Source organism: Hippopotamus amphibius, chromosome 1 (assembly GCF_030028045.1).
Source record: "Hippopotamus amphibius kiboko isolate mHipAmp2 chromosome 1, mHipAmp2.hap2, whole genome shotgun sequence".
Taxonomy (NCBI): domain Eukaryota; kingdom Metazoa; phylum Chordata; class Mammalia; order Artiodactyla; family Hippopotamidae; genus Hippopotamus; species Hippopotamus amphibius.
Window position 1 is genome coordinate 168,874,646 of NC_080186.1, and position 20,050 is coordinate 168,894,695.

Genomic DNA, 20,050 nt, shown 5'->3' on the forward strand with positions numbered 1-20,050 from the left:
CCCACGGCTACACTTGCGCGCCTGGTCTGCTCCGGAGGCCGCTGGACTCCGCCAGGCGCCGGATAGAGGTGCGAAGCCACAGAGGTTGAGGAGGGGACGACGGGGGAGCGTCGGTCGCTAGTGGTGCCCTGAACGTCTCTCTCTGTCGTGGGTGCGGGAAGCCGAAGTCTTCTGCACTCCAAAGTCCCTGGCGTCGTCCCCATGGCACCCTGCTGTAGCCTCAGGTAGCAACTGACAGCGTCTCTAACAAGAACCGAGACCGCAGCGTGTGCCTCCTTCCCATCCCCAGCCACCCCCAGTTCCCCCGCACCTCCTCTCCGCGCATGCCCCGCCCCGTGAGCTGCCACGTGAGGACATCCACTGGCCAGCCTATGGGCGCCAGCTCCGCCCCGCGCCTCTGCCTTGCACCCTGCTCCGCGCGCCGCCACGTGATGCGGCTCAGCGCCAGCCAATGGACGCAGGTCTTGCCTCGCGCCCCGCCCCGCGCGCCGTGGCCGTTTGAAGTGACTAATTTCTGTCATATGACTGAGGCGCCTATGGGGGTGGCGGGGCAGCTCTAGGAGCGGGGGCCTGCGAGTTCCCTGAGGAGCGACCCCGGCCTGGCCGTGGCCACCATGGCCCCTACGCTGTTCCAAAAGCTCTTCAGCAAGAGGAGCGGCCTGGGCGCGCCCGGTCGGGACGCGAGGGACCCGGATTGCGCGTTCAGGTAGGTCGCTTCAGATCGAGGGGCGAGGGGCGCGGAGCCCATGGGCTAGTGGGCTTCGGCTTCCAGAGGCGCTGGGGCTTTCGGTGTTCACGCTTGCGCGGTAGCGTCGCCGCGGGAGCGGGATCAGGGCCGCGGTCGGGAGGGGCCGGGCAGCTGCAGACCTGCGCTGGAGGGTTCGAGAGAGGTCCCCTCTCCCCCCACCCCTCTTCTCCACGGTTGCCCCTTCCTCCTCGTCCGGTCGGTTTGTTTACGTCTTGCTGGGCAGCCACGCGCGGCTCTGCCCCTCCCGACCGAGCATCGCGGCCTGAACTTAGGGTCCACACGCCTTCTTGGCGACGCGTAGAGTTGGGCGCGGGCTGGATTGGACCTCAACCGCCGTCCTTCGGGCCGAAAAGTTCCCCCCTCCTCCCCGCGGCCAGTCGTCCTCTGGGTGCTCCATTCCAGCTTGGTTGCTGTTGTGGAGAGAGCCGCACGTTTTGGCCAACCTTCGGAGTGTAGAGAAGGCTGGAGGAGCGTGTAGGCAAGCTGTCGTTCTTTTAGATTTCTTGTAAACTTAAATTGGTGTGCAGATACCGGACCGAGTGGCTTCAGTGTTGTCGAAGGAGAAATGTGAAACCTAAGAGGTTGTGATTATTACTGACCAGAATGAAGCTGCGCTGAATCAAATGAAGCATGGCCGTAGAATTGCCCATCCCCTTAGAATGTTACTAAAAACGAGTGTTTAAAAATTGAGAACGATAGCAACATATTTTGTGGTATTACAGGCTTTGTTAATTTTTGGTTACATTACCTGTTGCTGATAGAAAAAGTTTTTAAAATTGTAAGACCATATAATATAAACCTGAATTTTAGGTAAAAATTCAGTTTCGAAACTGCATTTGAAGAAGAGATTGTGTCTTTCAGACAGCCTTCTTACTTGTTGCCGTGTGGAAACTTGTAAATGTGACTAGGCTAAATGTCAGATATCACTCAAACCTGGTAGGATAGCAAAGAGCCCAGTTGTACAGTAGTAGTAGGAAAAAATGAGAATCTGTTAAATTTTGCAACAGCCACAGTCTGAAATGACTGTACCACACTGGTTTAAAAGGTTTTGATAATCTTAAAGTTATTCATTCTCTCTCGCTAATGCAGGTCCCATTAGTAAACATTCAGTAACATGTGGAATTGAAGTATTAAGTGGAAAGAAATTTGACTGACTTTTAGAAGAAGAAAAATCTCAGTGGTGAACATCTTGAACCAGTACTTAGTAAAAGACAGTTATCTAGCTTTTGGTCTTTTCTACTGGGAATTAAATGTCTTGCCATGCTCAGCCAATGAGTTTCTTTAAAGATTTCTTTAGTGTTTTTCTTTTGAAAAATGAAAGTGCAGTCTAGATAGTACTACGTTGAGCCATCCAGTAAATCAAGGGTCAGTAGAAAGCAAGTTCAGAAGGGATATTAAAAAGGTGACATTTGAATAGGCTTTCTATTTCTTGGAAACTTGGGGTACCCAAGTTTCCAAGCATCTCAAGTTATTCTTGTGAAAAAAGGTTTATTTTTTTAAAATGTAAAGTCTTCTATATGGTTATGTAATACTACTTTAGAGTTGCCAAAGCACTTTCTCATCAGTTATCTCATGTGATGTTTCACAACAACGTTGTGAGATAGGGCAAGTAGCAATGTAGGTAACTACATGATCCTTTTTATGTGTAAGAATTATGTGTGTGAGGGGTTGTGGGGTGAATTGGGAGATTGGGATTGCCATATATACATTATTAATAAGAAAAAATAGCAAATTGTACACTAAATATATACAGTTTATTGTATGTCAGAAAAAAGAATTGTGTGTAAGCACAATAACTGTAGTACGACATGGAAGTTATTTAAAAATGTGTAGAAGTGTACATGTGAGAAAGTGAAAACTGGATAATGTCACACACCTAGTAACTTGCAAATTTAATCAACCCAAGTTTTTTTTTTTAAGAACTTCATTGAGCTGTGATTTACATACATAAAATTGAGCCATTTTAAGTATATAGTTGTATGAATTTTGCTATATATATATACAGTTGTGTACTCACCGCCGCAGTGAAGTTTTGGAACACTCCATCATCCAAAGAAATTTCCTCATGCTCCTTTGCTATCATTCCTTAACCTCTCCTCACCCAGGGCAATCACTGGTCTGCTTTCTGTCTAAATGACAGAAGTTTTGACTTTTCTAGAATTTCACATAAATGTAATCATACTGTTTATAGTCTTTGTGTCTGCCTATTTTAACTCAGAGTGGTGATTTTGAGACTCATCCGTGTTGTTGCATTTATCTGTAGTTCTTACTTTTTTTTTTTTTTTTGCCAAATAGTATTCCATTGTATGGGTATACCACAATTTGTTTATCCATTCACTGGTTGGCAGACATTTGGGTTGTTTTCATATTTGGGCTGTAATGAACAATGCTCCTGTGAACATTGTGAACAAATCTTTATGCGGAAATTCATTTTCATTTCTCTTGGAGTGGGATTGCTGGGTCAAATGCTAAGTGTATGCTTAACTTTTTAAAAAAATTGCCAGACTTTCCAAAGTAGTTGTACCATTTGTATTCCCACTAGTAGTGTGTGAGGTTACAGTTGTTCCAGATTCTCTCCAAAACCAGATATTGCTGGTCTGATTTTTAAGTTAAAAATTTTTGTTTGTATTGTAAAATACACCTAACACAAAATTTACTATGTTAACTGTTTTGGAGTCTTTAAAAAAATTTTTTTTTCAATTTTTCAATATTTATTTATTTATTTATTAAAAAAATTTTTTTTTCATTGGTGTAGCTGATTTACAGTGTGTGTTAGTTTCAGGTGTACAGCAAAGTGATCTGTTATTCATATTTTAATACATATAGCCACTCTTTTTAGATTTTTTTCTCCCATACTGTGGGTATAGTGGTATCTTATTGTGGTTTTAATTTGCATTTCCCAAATAATAAATGATGTTTAGCATCTTTTTATGTAACTCAGGTTTTTGAGTAGACTAAAATTTAGTTTTTATTCCAGTATACCATGCTTTCCTTTCTAGAATCCTTTTTTTGGTTTTGTTTTGTTTTGTTTTAGTCAGCTTAAGTTGTTAAATCAGGCTTGGACACAGTTAGCCATTGGCAACTAACTATAGCTTAGCCTGTAAGAGTCAGTTCCTAGAGTAAGCAATATACAAGGCCCATTGGTGATAAGCCACAGTAGGGCTCTAGGATAGGAAAGACTTGAAATAAAGAAGCCTTAGGAGCTTTTCAATATTTTCTTTCATGGTTACTCCATTGAAAAAATGGTCAGGGATTACCCCCTTCCTTTCAGTCTTAAGTCCCTTACCTTAATAGGTTTCTGGTGCTTGTCATATCTAAAATTCTTGAGCTAGAGATAAATGTGTAGGATATCACAGGGAGAGTATTATTTTAGTCATTTATAGAACTAAAACAGTAGTTTGTTTTAATCTTTTAAAGAATTTGGGAAAGATGGGGAAGATACGGCTTTATGTTTTCTCTATCAGGCCACTTTCCAGTGGAAGTAAGAATTAAGTGTAAGTCCAATAGCTGCAGTACATATAAAATGATTGCTTTAAAAATAAAATTCTCTTCATCTAAAAATGGTGTTAATAACGCAGGGTTGTCATGAGGTATATTAGTAAAGGTAACACTAAACTACATTGTGTTAATAAATAAACTAAGTCTCAAAAAAATTCTTGAAAGAAGTCTAATATGATGGAGATTGTTTTAGCATTAAATATCTGTAGGACATAATTCATGTTTTGTTCAAAAAACAATTTCTGTATTTTTATTTCTAATGCATGAACGTTTGCTTTTACTGTCTGTAGCAGGAGCAACAACTTAATTGGTCTTTCTGTCATCACTCTTGCCTTCCTTCAAACTATTCTCAATACTTCATCCTTTAAAAAAAATGCTAATTGTGATCATGATCAGCAGGCAAAATGGTATAGAATTTAATATCTCCACACCACAGAGTTATTTTAAGGATTCAAAGAGATAAGTTGTTGCACACTTAATACAATGCTTGGCACATAGCTTTCACAACCAGAAGTTGTTTCTATAATGATCTCATGCTTGTGTATAAAACCATTAGGACCAAACTCCTTAATGTGGCTTGTGGTGCTGTGGCTTTTGTGACGTCTCTAGACTTGATCTCTTAATTTTTTAAAAAATAAGGTCATTTTTTTTTAACATAGCCATTCTATTATTATTACCTCTTAATATTATATATCTATTAGTAATTTATATATCTTAATATTATCTATTCTTAGTCTGTATTCAAATTTTCTCAGTTGTCTCAGGATGTCTTTTTTTAGTAGATTTGTTTGAATTGGTGTGCAAACTGAATTTGCAGTTATGTCTTTTCTAAAATTAATTAATTACTTTATTGGTTGTGTTGGGTCTTCATTGCTGCTGCGTGTGCTTTTTCTGGTTGTGAAGAGTGGAGGCTACTCTTCGTTGTGGTGCGCAGGCTTCTCATTGCCGTGGCGTCTCTTGTTGTGGAGCACAGGCTATAGGGGCACAGGCTTTAGTAGGTGTGGCACGTGAGTTCGGTAGTTGTGGCTCATGGGCTTAGTTGCTCCGTGGCATGTGGCATCTTCCCAGACCAGGGCTTGAACTCATGTCCCCTGCATTGGCAGGGTTCTTCACCACTGCACCACCAGGGAAGCCCTGCAGTTATGCATCTTAAGTAATTTTTATTCTATAACAGGCTACCCCCACCCCCCACCTTTTAAAAATACGATTTGTTGTTTTTAGCTGGGTCATTTTTCTTGTGAAATTTCCCACATTCTCTGGCTGTTTGCTCTCTAATGGTTTCCTTTAATTCACTGGTTCCCAGCAATCTTATGTTTTAACAAGACCCTCGAGTTGATTCTGAATGCTCAAGTTTGAGAACCACTGCTGTAACTTATTCTGTTTTCCTGAAAACAGGTGGTTAGATACTTTACTAGATTCAGGTTCAGTTTTTTTTTTTTAATTAAAATATTCCACAGATTTTGCAGTGTACTTTGTATCCATACATAATGTCTGGTTGTCCCATTTGTAGTGGTGCTAAGATTGATTAGTGGTTTCAGGTGATATCAGCCTTAGTCTTCCATTATAAAATTCCCCTTTAGCTAATGGTTTTAGCATCTTTTGGTGATTATTGCCTGAATCCACTACCTTGTTAGGGGCTGCAAGATGGTAATATCCTGGTTCTTTAATGCTTTCTGCATTTATTTCCTGGAGGAACTTTTTCTTACCATTTATTTGGTTATTTGCTACAGGACAGTTAGCATCAAAATTTGATTATCACTTCTCATAATAATTTATGATGAGTTCAGTGAAGGTTTTCATTTTAATTATAATTTTATAGTATCACCATCACCTCTTGGATTTTAATGTGGTTTGATCCATTACAGTAAAATTGTCCCACATTTGGCCAGTGGAAGACTTTTCAAGTTGACTTCTGTCTGCTTTGACACGATGTGACCTCATTAATCTTTGGTAACTTGTTGCTTTCCTCTGGCCTTGTCTTACTCTAACTCCCTCTGTTTTCTATAATTTTATCGCCTTGGATTTGTTTAGATTCTGGGATGTGCCATCCTGTGCTGTTCTTTTTTTTGGCATAGTTTTATATACCTTTTTGTTTAGCTTTTTGTAGTGATCGTCTGGGCTTATGCTAATTATTCTTTCTCCAGGAAGCCTTTTCTGATTTCTCCCTGTCTGAGTTAGGTTTCACTGTAATTTTCTTCCATAGCTTTCTGTATTTCCTTCTGTGACATCTGTCACAGCTATCATTACTTGGCCATATCTCTCTTCTTTGCTTGCTTGAGAGTGCTCTTCAGCTTCAAGATGTATTTTGGAGTTAGAACCTTGTAAGCCACGTGATGGATTGTTTGTGGGGAACAAATGCCTAGATTTCTTTCTGGAGCAGCTAGGTAGATGCCGTTTTTGAGGATACTGTGGAGGCCTATCTTGAACACCTCATCAAAAGTAGCAGCCCTCTCCCCTATTCTCTGTGAGAACACACTGTATATATCCTCCATAGTTCTGTTTACAACTTACCATCTCTCTCCCTGAAGTTCACATTGTTGAGTTAGTGTATACAGCACAGTGCCTGAGCCTATGCTCAGTAAATATTTGTAGAATGAATATATTAAATAATTTTAAGGGCAGGGAGAGTCAGAAATTCTGTTTTGGACATTTGGTCTAGTTTTAATTGCTGATGAGATATTTGACAGCTTAATAAAGTAAATCTGGAATTCACAGTAGAGCTTGGGCCTGGAGATAATGAATTTGGGCTTATGGTCAGTGGTCAATATTAAAACTAAGGGAATGGATGAGATTAGGGAAAGGGTGTATGTAGATAGAGAATTGGAAAGAACAGGTTTTATCCTGAGGAAGTCTAAAATGTACAGATGTGAGAGACGAAAGTCTACAAAGAAAAAATGGCCAGAGAGATGGGGGAAGGCCAGTGGTGTGTGGCATTAGGAAAGCTCAGAAAGGGAAGGGTTTAAAAAATGATGGAGTGATGAACTGTTTTGTATGCTGGTTGCTGACAGGTCTTGTGAGATGAGAAAAAGAAAAGTACCTGTTGAATTTGTCGAGTTAGAGGTGACTGTTGACCTTAATGGTTGTCGGTTGTTGTTTGTTTTTTTTTTTTTGAGGGGGGCATGTTTGGGGGGGAAGTGAGATGTGTATTAAATGAAAAGGGAGGAAATGGCTTCACTGCTAAAGCTTTCTATTTCTGTAGGGGAAACAATCTGTAGTGCTGTGTTATCTTTTCACTTTAAGTATTCTGATTTTATGTCACATTTTGAGCTTCTGAAGTTGTTAAAAGCTAGCTTCTTAATGTTATCAATGTTTATAAGAATCATATTTCAGAAGTTTTTTTAATGTGATTTTAAAACATTCGTGCATTCACAAATATTTAAACATTTGTGATTTTTAAACATTTGTGTTAATTAAAAAAAAACCACCTCTCCATAAATTGTACCTTTTAATCTTGTTAGAAATAGGTTATAATATTGTTTACAGAGAATTCTGTGAGATCATATCTTTCTTATTAAAGTGAGAAGCTGAGACTTTTAAGTTAATTTCATGTTAATGCTCTGTGGTATCAACATTTGGTTCTAAGAGTCTAATTTTGTAATAAGAAATGCAAGTTTTTTTGTTAATTTGATTTGTTTTTTCATCTCTAAGTAGTAGTATTAGATTTGGGTTTGTTTGTTTTTACCTCTTTATTGGAGTAAAATTGCTTTACAATGTTATGGTAGTTTCTGCTGTACAACAAAGTGAATCAGCTGTATGTATACAATATAGCTTTAATATTCAACTTATAAAGTTTGGACCTCATTTCTTACTGATGTAATAATTATGGTCTTAAATCTTGCTGAGTTTCTTATATTTTAGTCAAGACTTCTTTAAAAAAAAAAAACTCCCCATGTAAAACATAACAGAATCTTCTTTATTTAAAGGAGTCCTAAACTATTCATACACAATCTTATTTCTGTTCCTGGCACTACCATTCTCTTAGTCTACCAAATTGAAAGTCAGAGAATCATCTTACTCTTTCCTCTTTCTGGTTGCCTCATTTGGTCATTTGTTAAGTCCCGTTGATTCAGATTCTGTAATATCTTAGTTCTTTTCCATTTTCCACTGCCATTATCTCATTTAGACCTGTAATGCTTTTCATAAAAATTTGCCATAACTTTCCCACTTTGTGTGTGTTCCCCCCTATACCATTCTGCTAAATTAACTTTTCCTAAACCATTATTCTGATCAGTTCACTCAGAAATCTCCTTTGACTCCTTATTGTTTAATGGAGGATTGCTCTGTGGCAAACACTACTTTAAGTGCTTTACACATATTCATTTAATTCTCACAATAGCTTTATAAAGTAGGTCTGATTATCCTTATTTTATAGATGAGGGAACATAGGCACAGAGAAGTTAAGGGCCTTGTCCTAGATCACAAATTTAGCAAGTGATATAATTAAGATGTAAATTCAGACATTTGAGTTTCAGAGCCTTTTTAAAAATTATACTATGATGTCTTTTTAAAAAAAAATTATTTGCTTATTTATTTGGCTGCGTCCGGTCTTAGTTGCAGCACGTGGAATCTTCATTGCTGCACGTGGGATCTTTCATTGTGGCCTGCAGGCTCTTTGTTGCAGCTCACAGGCTTCTCTTTAGTTGTGGCACATGGGCTGCAGAGCATGTGGGCCCAGTAGTTGTGGTGCACGGGTTCTCTAGTTGTGGCACACAGGCTCTAGAGTGCATGGGCTGAGTGGTTGCGGCGTGTGGGCTTAGTTGCTCTGAGGCACGTGGAATCTTAACTGCCCAACCAGGGATCGAACCCATGTCCCCTGCATTGGAAGGTGGATTCTAAACCACTGGACCACCAGGGAAGTCCCCCAGAGCCTTTGTTTTTAACAAAGTCCAAGCTCCTCAACTTGTCATGTCAGCCTCCTCTATAGTTGTAGCTTAGTGTAATGGACCTGAGTTCAGGTCCTTGCCTCAGTGGTTCGTTTATATATAACCTTGGGAAGCTGTATCATCTCATCATTACAGGTACTGTGTGTGTATGCAGTCAGAGTGGGGGAGTGGATGCTGAAGAGATAGTCCCAATATCAATTGTTACAGATAACTATACCATCTTAGAGTTGTTTTGAGAATTAAATGGCATGGTAGTCTCTCAAATGTTAGAATTCTTTCCCATACTACGTCACCCCCAGTTTATTCTTTACAGGCTTCTAATTTTTCCTCTACTTGTGGGCTGTGAATCAGACTACTTGATGTTTCTTGAGAATATTCTGGTTCATATGTTTGCACATTGCTTGGAATTACATGGCTACAACACATCTTTCTTTAAACTCCAATAGAAACCATGTTTGCCCATCATAGCAATTATCTTCTTGGATTGTAATTGCTTCTTTATGTATCTATATACTTCACTAGACTGTACGTTCCATAGGGCACAGCCATGGTCTAACTTGTTTAGTGCTGTATTCCTGGTGTTTGACTCACAGAAGGCATTCAATAATTAATTAATTAATTAATTAATTAAACCGCTGTGTTGGGTCTTCATTACTGCGTGCAGGCCTTCTGTAGTTGCCGAGAGTGGGGACTACTCTTCATTGAAGTGTGCAGGCTTCTTATTGCGGTGGCTTCTCTTGTTGCAGAGCATGGGCTCTAGGCGCACGGGCTTCAATAGGTGTGGTGCATGGGCTCAGTAGTTATGGCACACGGGCTTAGTTGCTCCGAGGCATGTGGGATCTTCCTGGACCAGGGCTCAAACCCATGTTCCCTGCATTGGCAGGTGGATTCTTAACCACTGCGCCATCAGGGGAGCCCCTTCAATAAATATTTGATGAATGAGTGAATGAATAAGAAGTCATTGAATATTGAAAAATTTTAATTCCTTTAACACAGATGTTTCTGTTTTGAGTTATTTGTCTAAAGTAGTTATTTCTCCGTAATTTAAGCACATTTTTCTTTGACATCATTGTTTACCAATTTAAAGGAAAATTTCATTGTTATTTTGATCTTTTTAAGATGGTGGGAATGGTCTGATTTTCTAGAAATAGGTTAGATTCCCTATTTATATCTCTTATGACATCTCATACTTACCCTTCTTACCATTTTTCACATTCAGAATATGTGTGTGTGTGTATGTGTGTGTACACAGAGTCTTCTCTGACATACTCAGCTGAATGGATAAAAGAATGAGGAAATGAACTAATGTACTCTTTTTGGTAGTGGGAGTTTATTTCAAGAATACAAGAGGTTTTGAGGTACCATGGAATTTCTTTTCCATTTGAGCATTCAAGGTCCTTAGACCTTGTGATTGTTAAGCAGACCTTATGGGGAACCGGAGCAACAATTTAATCTAGCTCTTTGGAGACACAGCCAGAGCTCTAGGGATCTGCTTCCTTGTACTCATATTGCCCAATATATAGTATCCCTTGACACAAGCATTTTATCCCAGGTTACCCCAGAGAGATTACACCCTAGTGTAATCCTAATAGTTAGAATGGCAGAGTTGGTTTTAAGAGCGTGTGAGGTTATGAGCCATTTCAATTTATACTGTTACGATCCCATTTGTAAGATGCAGCTGGCAGGCTCTCTGCAGCTTTTTGACCTGCTTCCCACCCTGTTGTGGTTTGTTATATAATTCTTAAAGTTTTCCATTTATATTAAGAAACTACACATTGTGACATTAATGAGAAGGTGAATAAAGTTGAGTTGTGATATGATTCCCACAAATAGGGATTTTGTGTTGTTTTTATATTAATGTCTATTAATGCCTACTTACTTTCAAATGTAAAACATTACACTATACATTTATAGAATGCAGAAATATAATAAAAATCATTTGTGAATAAATATTTTAAAGTTTTGTCAAGGAAATACCTGAACATAGTTTAAACATTAGACAGTAAAACCCCATGTTAATGCACCTACTATGACATGAATGGCTCCTGGACCCTTGGAACTTCTGACTGGCTAGCTAGGGAAGCTCTTCATTTGTGAATCTGACTCTGAATTTATGTGTTGGATTTTTTGCCCCCAGCCCAACAACATTATGGCAGGAATTTACTTAGACTAAGTTCCTCCAACCTAGTCCTGATCCTAGGTGCGACTGCTTTTTTAATTGTTTGGTGTTCCTTTGAGTATTTGTTTTTATATTTATAAATAACATGAATATGCTGTTTTATAAAAATTTTATTCATTTTAGACATTAATTTCCTGTATTGGTAAAGATTTAGGTCTTAAACATGCACACATAGACACACATTCGTGCGTCCCCTTCCCTTTCTTCTTCATTCTTCCAATATTACAATTTTTGGTTAACTTAAAAAATCAAGGTTTTCTATATTATTGTATTATAAATGTTCACTGCTGAGCTAAATATATTTTATGTTTTATTGTGCTTTTTTTTAAACTTATCTCTTCATGTTAATTGCCTTTTTTTTCTTTTTCTTTTTTTGTTTCACCTTGTTTTTGAAATCTTTGGCTAGGTATTTCTACATCCTTTAACAGTTCCATAAAATACCTCTCAAAACAACTTATCTCTTTTAGTGAAACCTACTAAAAATTTGACTTAAAAATATTTTATGTATTTATTTAGGCTGCATTGGGTCTTAGTTGCAGCACACGGGATCTTCATTGCGGCATGTGGGATCTTCATTGCGGCATGTGGGATCTTCATTGCGCCATATGGGATCTTTTGTTGCAGTGCATGGGCTCTCTGGTTGTGGCATGAGGGCTCCAGAGCATGTGGGCTCTGTTGCAGCACACATGCTCCCTGGCTGTGGCACATGAGCTTAGTTGCCCCACGGCATGTGGGATCTTAGTTTCCTAACCAGGGGCTGAACCCCATCCTCTGGATCAGAAGGTGGATTCTTAACCACTGGACAACCAGGGAAGCCCCTATTTGTTTATCTATCTATCTATCTATCTATCTATCTATCTATCTATCTGTCTATCTATCTATCTGCACTGGGTCTTAGTTGCAGCACATGGGATTTTCAGGGATCTTCAGTTGTGACGTGCGGAATCCTAAGTTATGGCATGCAGGGTCTAGTTCCCTGACCAGGGAACGAACTCAGGCCTCCTGCATTGGGAGTGTGGAGTCTTAACTGCTGGACCACCAGGAAAATACCTAGATAATGGATAATTAATATTTTTTCCTCCTGGCTATGTCCTTCTTGGAGCCCTCTGCCCTTCTCTGGCTCTAGTTTGGACTGCTTGCGCTGTAGGTCTCCTCCACAGCATCCTTATGAGCCTTCCTTTGCCTTCCTCCTGGAAATTCCTTTGACCTTTTAAAGTTAGTATCTCCTGTAGACTGGCTTCCGTGACTTCTTCCTTTTTGAATTGTTCCCTTGTTTTGGTGGTGCCTATCCATCTAATGAGCTTCCTGAGAATAATTGTTTGAGATAAATTTTTTGAGACTTTCCACATCTGAAAAAGTGTTTATTCTGGTTTTACGTTTGGTTGGCAATCTAGTAGATACAGAGTTCTATGTGAGAATCATTTTAACTCAGAAATTTGAAGGTATTGCTCCCTTGTCTTCTGGCTTCCAATATTGCTACTAAGAAAGCCAGAACCATAACTCTCAACCCCCAGGAAACTTTTGGAATTTTCTGTTTTCTCTTATTTTGTTCTGAAATTTCACAGTGACGTACCTTTACCTTTGTTTTTAAAAAAATTCGTTTGTTTACACTTGATGGGCCTTTGAATCTGGATACACCCTTAGGCTGGTGCAACTTTGACAAGCTTCCGAAGAAAATAAAGATTTGTTATGTGTAAGGGGTGAGTTAACAAAGAGGATGGAGAAGGCAACTTTCACATTCCATGGAGGATATGCTTTTTGTTCCTTTGCCTCTCCTCCACCTTCCAAAGGGTCTTATGTTTCTAAGTCCTTTGCTTCTCAGGAGCTCTGAGGAGACGAATCCTTTGGTTGCTCTTAGACATTTATTGACATTTAGGTTGTAGCTGCTTATGTTTTTGAAAAGCCAGTTGCTACTTTTCATCTTTCAGATGCTTATTGAAATCTCTTTATCCTTTAAATCTTTCCTCTCATTCTTTTTCTTAAATATATATGTATGTATGTATATATTTGTGTGTATATGCAGATATGTGTGTGTGGGTACATATATATGTGTGTATATATATGTGTGTGTATACACACACATTTCATTTACTGTCAGTTGAATGGGATTTGAATGTTAACCTGGATTTCCTAAAATTTTTTTTTAACTTTTTCTTATTACTCAGCCATAAAAAGGAATGAAATTGAGTTATTTGTAGTGAGGTGGATGGACCTAGAGTCTGTCATACAGAGTGAAGTAAGCCAGAAAGACAAAAACAAATACTATATGCTAACTCATATATATGCGATCTAAAAAAAAAAAAAAAAAGGTACAGATGAACTCAGTGACAGGGCAAGAATAAAGATGCAGATATAGAGAATAGGCTTGAGCACACGGGGTGGGGGGCGAAGGGGAAGCTGGGACGAAGTGAGAGAGTAGCATTGACATAGATACACTACCAAATGTAAAATAGATAGCTAGTGGGAAGCTGCTGCGTAGCAGGGAGATCAGCTTGATGATGGGTGATGACTTAAAGGCCTGGGATGGGGAGGGTGGGAAGGAGTCGCAGGAGGGAGGGGATATGGGGATATATGTATGGATGCAGCTGATTCACTTTGTTGTACAGCAAAAATTGGCACAACAGTGTAAGGCAATTATATTCCAATAAAGAGTTAAACAAATTTTTTTTAACTGTTTCTTATGAAAAATATCAACCTAAAAAGTAGAGGATATTATAACATTACCCATCTTTAACAGTCATCAGCATTTTGTTTCTTTTTGTTTCATTCTCTCTTCCCCCCAACTTATTTTAAGTATTAATACTATTATTTGCTGTTGTTGGAATATTTTAAAGTAAACTCCAAACATCATGTCATTTCAGTCATGACTACTTGAGTATGAATCTCTAAAAGATTACTATTATCCCTGAAAATGAACAATGATTCTTTAATATTTAATACTCAGTCCATGTTCAGTTTCCCCTGATTGTCTCAGAAATGTCTTTTTAGAGTTTTGAAATAGGATTCTAATTTGTCTGTGGAATATTGCATATTTGGATTTGGATCTTCTCTGTGTCCTTTACCTTGTTCTTCTCTCCACCTTATTTTCTTTAAATTGAGAGTTAGATCCGAGACTTGATTGGATTTAGGTGCAGTGTTTTGCTTTGTTTTTGTATTGTGTTGTTTCCTGAGACTGCTTCATAGGTGTGCTGTGTACTTATTGCATTTTATCAGGAAGCACATAACCTCTTTAAGGTTGTCCCACTTTAAGTGGTGCTAAGATTGATCAACAGGTTCAGGAGGTGTGAGCCTGATCCCTCCATTTTAAAGTTGCCCATCAACTGTTCACCTAATGGATTTAGCATCTATTTATGCTGATTATTAGGTTATTTCAGTGATTCTCAAACTTTAGCATGCATTAGAATCCCTTAGAGGGCCAGTGAAATTTTTGTAAACAATAGATGGTCCCTGGAAATTTGAGGAGCATCGTTGATGTTTGAATGCTGCAAGTGGTTCATTGTACTACAACTGTAGCTATGATCTTCAGTTTTAGAAGCTGCTAATAAAACTAGTTAATATAGGCTGTATCACTCCTTGTGCTTGCACCCAGCAAATGTGCCTGCTTTAAAAAAAAAAAACCGCTTCATTAGATATAATTTACATAAAATTCACCCACTTAAAGTGTGTAATGCTTGTTTTTAGTTTATTCACAAAGTTATGCTGCCATCACCACAATCAGTATTAGAACTTTTTTTTTTTTTGACTGTGCTTCATGGCTTGTGGGATCTTAGTTTCCCGACAAGGGATTGAACCCAGGCCCTCTACAGTGGAAGTGCAGAATCCCAACCAGTGGACCTCCAGGGACTTCCCAGTATTAGAACATTTTTATCACCCCACTCATTAGCAGTCATTCTCAATTATCCTACCCATGACCACCCACCTTCCCCCAGTCTTAAACAACCACTAATCTACTTCGTCTCTGTAGATTTGCCTGTTCTGGACATTTCATGTAAATGAAATCATACAACACATGGTCTGTTGTGACTGGGTTCTTTTACCTAACGCATGTTTTTAAAGTTCATTCATGTTATAGCATGTATCAGTACTTTATTCCTTTTTATTGATGAATAATATCTCATTGTGTGGATATATCATATTTTATTTATCCATCAGTTAATAGACATTTGGGTTGTTTCCACTTCTTGGCTGGCTATTATGAATAATTCTGCTGTGAAGTTTTGTGTACCAATTTTTGTATTAACATGTTTTCATTTCTTTTGGCCATGTTAGGAATGGAATTGTTGGGTCATATGGTAACACCATGTGTAAAATTTTGAAGAACTGCCATTCTGTTTTCCAAAGAATCCACTGACATAGCTTTGTGGTGCTGAGACAGAGTATCAACCTAGAATTGATATCTGGTGAAACTTGTTTGAGAGTCTAACATATATATATATATATATATATACACACACACACACACACACACACACATATATATATGTATAGGTGAGGGAATACCACTAATAGAAAAATGTTAGCAATGCAAGAATAAATGGTAAGGATAAACAACACGGTCCTACTGTATAGCACAGGGAACTACATCCATTCTCCTGGGATAAACCATAATGGAAAAGAATATTAAAAAAAAGAACGTATGTATGGGTGAAACTGAGTCACTGCTGTACAGCAGAGATTGGCACAACATTATAAAGCAACTATACTTCAATTAAAAAAAAGAATAAATGGTACAAAAAAACAGACAATATAAAATGGTACACATGAGTAAATCTACACAGGTATTGGTAGTATAAAAACAACAGACATGTCACACAGAGCTTAAATATTGGAAAATATTACCACGAGGGAGGGAAGATAGTTGAGATGGAGAGAATGAAGTAGAATTAAAACAGTCTATTACAACAGTCTTTATCTTTTGAGGATTAAGATATTAACTTAAAGTATAAAGTATATATGTTAAAATTTCAGGGTTACGTGGTAAATGAATAGAAGTATATAATTTCCAAATTAATAGAAGAAATGGAATGTAGAAAAATAATTTAAAAGAGTGTAAGAAAGGATAGGAAAAGAAACAAGTCACAGAACAAAAGTGCAAAGAAAGAGAATACTGTACTAGGGGAAATAAATTCCAGCATATTATAAGGGTCACATTAAGTGAAGGCAGACTAAATAATGCAGTTAAGACAAAGATTTGATAGGCTGTAAAAAAAAATTAAATCCAGTTGTATGGTACTGATTAAGATATAATCCCAAGATAAATCAATACAGGAGGATTGAAAGCAAAAAGATAGAAAAAGATATTTAGACAACCAAAAGCTGTGTAGCTCCAGCCATATCAGATAAAATAGAGTTTAAAACAGAGAAATTATTAGTGATAAATACAATAGTAAGAGGTTAATTTACCAGGAAGTTTTGATATATTTTGAAAGTATGTAAAGCAGGAATTGTCAAGGAGAAATGCATATATTTACTATAATAAGTGAGTTTTAACATACCTCTCCTAATTATTGAAGGCCAAGCAGAAAAAAAATTAAGAATAAGAAAGATTTTAAAAACACAGTCAACACTTACTTGATTTAATGGGCATATAGAAATCTGCAATTGAAAGTTGGAGGTCACATTCTTTTCTAACATTAAAAGAACAATTATGGAAACAATTTATGAGTCAAAGGAGAAGAAATCCTAAATGGAATTTAAAAATGATTAGAACTGAATTGTAATAAATGCCATATTACAAAACTTGGGATGTAGCTAAAACCTTATTGACAATAAATTTATAATTTTTACATAAGAGGGAAGGTTCAAAGTTTAATGAGTTGAATGTTTAACTGCCCCTTTTAGGGCTAGCTAATTCCTAGAGATAGCAAAGGACTCCTCCAGGAGTGTGACTTTCATGTGCAAACCAACCAGTCCTCCTTTGGTTGTACCCCCAAAACACCTACCTCCTTTATTGAGCTCTTACACTCCTGGGCCACTCTCTCCCTGCTCTGTAATTACCCCAGGGCCAGGTACCAGCCAACTAGGGGCAGTTTCTGTACCACGGAGACCACTGAAATTATTCAAGCTAGCCAATCCTAAACCTGCTTAGCTTGTTTACTTTGCCATTCTTTCCTGTGAAAACCACGATAAAGGTTCTTGCCAAATTTTCCTCCCATTCCTTCTGCCTCTGACCTGCCCTGGTGCTTCCCCACGTGGCCTGTTGTGGTGTGACATTCTTCCTAATTCTAGGGATTTGTGAGTTTAAATTTCTTGCTTCATGGCAGTTATTTCCCTGTCCGTGTCTTACCATACCTGATTAAAACAAATCCTGGATTCATTTTAAAACCAGTATAGTTTTGTGAATTTGGACAAATGTATACAGCTGTGTAACAACTACTACAGTCAAGATGTGGAACTTTGTATAACCCTCAAAATTTCCCTTGTACCCCTTTTTAGTCAGTGACCAATCCCTGCTCACCCTGCCTGCAGACAATTTCTGATCTGCTTTCTGTCACTACAGATTAATTCTGCATATCCTAAAGTTTCATGTAAATAAAATCCTACACTTTGGACTCTTGTATTTGGTTTCTTTCACTCAGCAGAATGTTTTTGAGATTCATCCGTGCTTCTCCTTATTTTGGTAGCTCATTGCTTTTTATTCCATTGTGGTATTCCAGTATCCCATTATATTGATATGCCAAAATTTGTCCGTATACCAGTTGATGAATATTTGGATTACTTCTGGCTTGAGGGGGCTATTATGTATAAAGCTGTTGTGAACATTCATGTGTAAGTCTTTGTATGAACAATTTTTTGTTTCTGTTGGGTAGATAACTAGGAGTAGAATTGCTGGTTTGTAAGCAAGTGTATATTTAACTTAATAAGAAACTACCAAACTGATTGCCGGAATTTCCAGTTGCACCAGTTTACTGTCTCACTAAAAATGTGTATGATAATTCCAGTTATCATCAACACTTGTGGGTGTGTAGTGGCATCTCATTGTAGTCTTATTTGCCTTTCCCTCATGCCTGGTGATGTTGAGCATATTTTTTGGTGTTTATTGGCTATTCATATGTATTCTTTTGTAAAATGTCCAACTATTTTGTCCATTTAAAAATCGGAATACTTCTTACCATGGGTTGTAAGACTTTGTTATATATTCTGGATAAAAATTCTTTGTTAGCTTATTCAATCTGTGGTTTACATCTGTTTTTTAGTGCTATCTTTCAAAGATCAGAAGTCTTAAATTTGGTGAAGTTTCTAGTCTATTATATTTTAGAGGTTTTATATATATTTTGTATGTGTGTGTGTTCTAAGCAATTTTTGCCCTATGCTAAGGTCAAGAAGATTTCCTCCTGTTTTCTAAGTTTTATAGTTTTTGAGGTTTTATGTTTAGGTCTATGACTCATTTTGAGTTGTTTTACATATGGGGTGAGCTTAATATTTTCCATACGAATGTCTAGCGTATCCAGCACTGTCTGTGAAGATGCTATCTTTCAATTTTTGCTGAATTACCATGTGTTAGCATGTCTTTCTCTTGTATTGATATATTCTGGTTCAGGAGAAATTTCCCAGTAAACAATAATGCGATCCATCATATACTGGAAGTAGTATAGTGTAAGATTATGCATGGTTTTGAAATGTAAAAAGATAAATTATGAGATTTTATTCTAATAATCAGCCAAACCACAATGCCCTTTTACATAATGTGCTTAGTAAATAAGAATGTTTACCTTGGGACTTCATCTTAGCTGCACATAAAAACTGAAAATATTTTTATTCAGCTAGTCTAAGCAGTCTAGGGAATGAAAAGCAGTAGAAGACTGCTTTTAGTAGAATTTCCAACTCCAAGGAATGTTGAATCCAGTGGCAGTAATTCTGTATATATCTAAAAAGAGAACACGTATTTGGTAACATGTCAGAAAAGGTAACCTTTATTTTCTGATTAGCTGATGTGTACATTAGAATCACTCATGCATTTTTTTTAAAAAGCCTCAGATTGCCCTACTTGAAATTGTCTCAATCTTCTAGGGAGGATTTTGGGTGATTGTTTTCGTTTGTTTTGAAGCTCTCCAACAGGATTTTGACTGTAGTCCAAGTTATCAATCACTGGTTATATTCCATTTTCTCATTTGACCTCTCAGTCATCCTACAAGACAAGTAGTGCTAGCTCAGTTTTGCACATGAGGAGGATGAAACTTAATGTGATTATATACCTTCCTCCACAAGGGATATAAACAAAATTAACAGAAGACATTTAGAAAGTGACCTTTAAACATTTTGAGTGATGCTTAACCTCAATAATTAAAAAATACAAATCAAGATAACATCTGTAATTCACTAAGCTGTCAGACTAATAAAGGTTAAAAAGAATGATTTATTATTATGGCAAAAGCATTGTGAAGCAAGCCTTATTTTATGATTATGAGAGTATGGGTACAACTATTTTGGAGAGCAGCAGTTGTGCACAAGTGATCATGTAAGCATATTCTGATGTTTATTAAAGCATTATTTGAAGTTTCCAGTTTACATTGTTACTGTGACCATAATTAGGAGATTAATTAAATAAATTATGGTATATACATTGGAACACTGTATAGCTATGAATTAGAATATGGTAATTCTGTATTCCCTGATAGGGATTTACACATATATTAAATTTTAAAAAGTTGCAGGGTTGTATGCTGTGTGATCTTGCTTTTAAAAATGCATGAGAGTTAAATGTTTAACTCTATTAATGTGTTTATTTGTACATACATAGGA

General features: G+C 37.6%; 1 protein-coding gene across 2 annotated transcripts in view; it reads left to right on the forward strand.

Moving 5' to 3' along the window:
• The first annotated feature begins 544 nt into the window (after window positions 1-544).
• Window positions 545-20,050, forward strand: part of FNIP1 (folliculin interacting protein 1) — a 115,813-nt gene continuing 96,307 nt past the window's right edge. For both annotated transcript variants that reach the window (XM_057735878.1, XM_057735885.1), the window contains exon 1: window positions 545-706. In XM_057735878.1, the coding sequence (XP_057591861.1) occupies window positions 615-706 (92 nt within the window). In that variant the 5' untranslated portion in view covers window positions 545-614. The remainder of the gene's footprint in view (window positions 707-20,050) is intronic.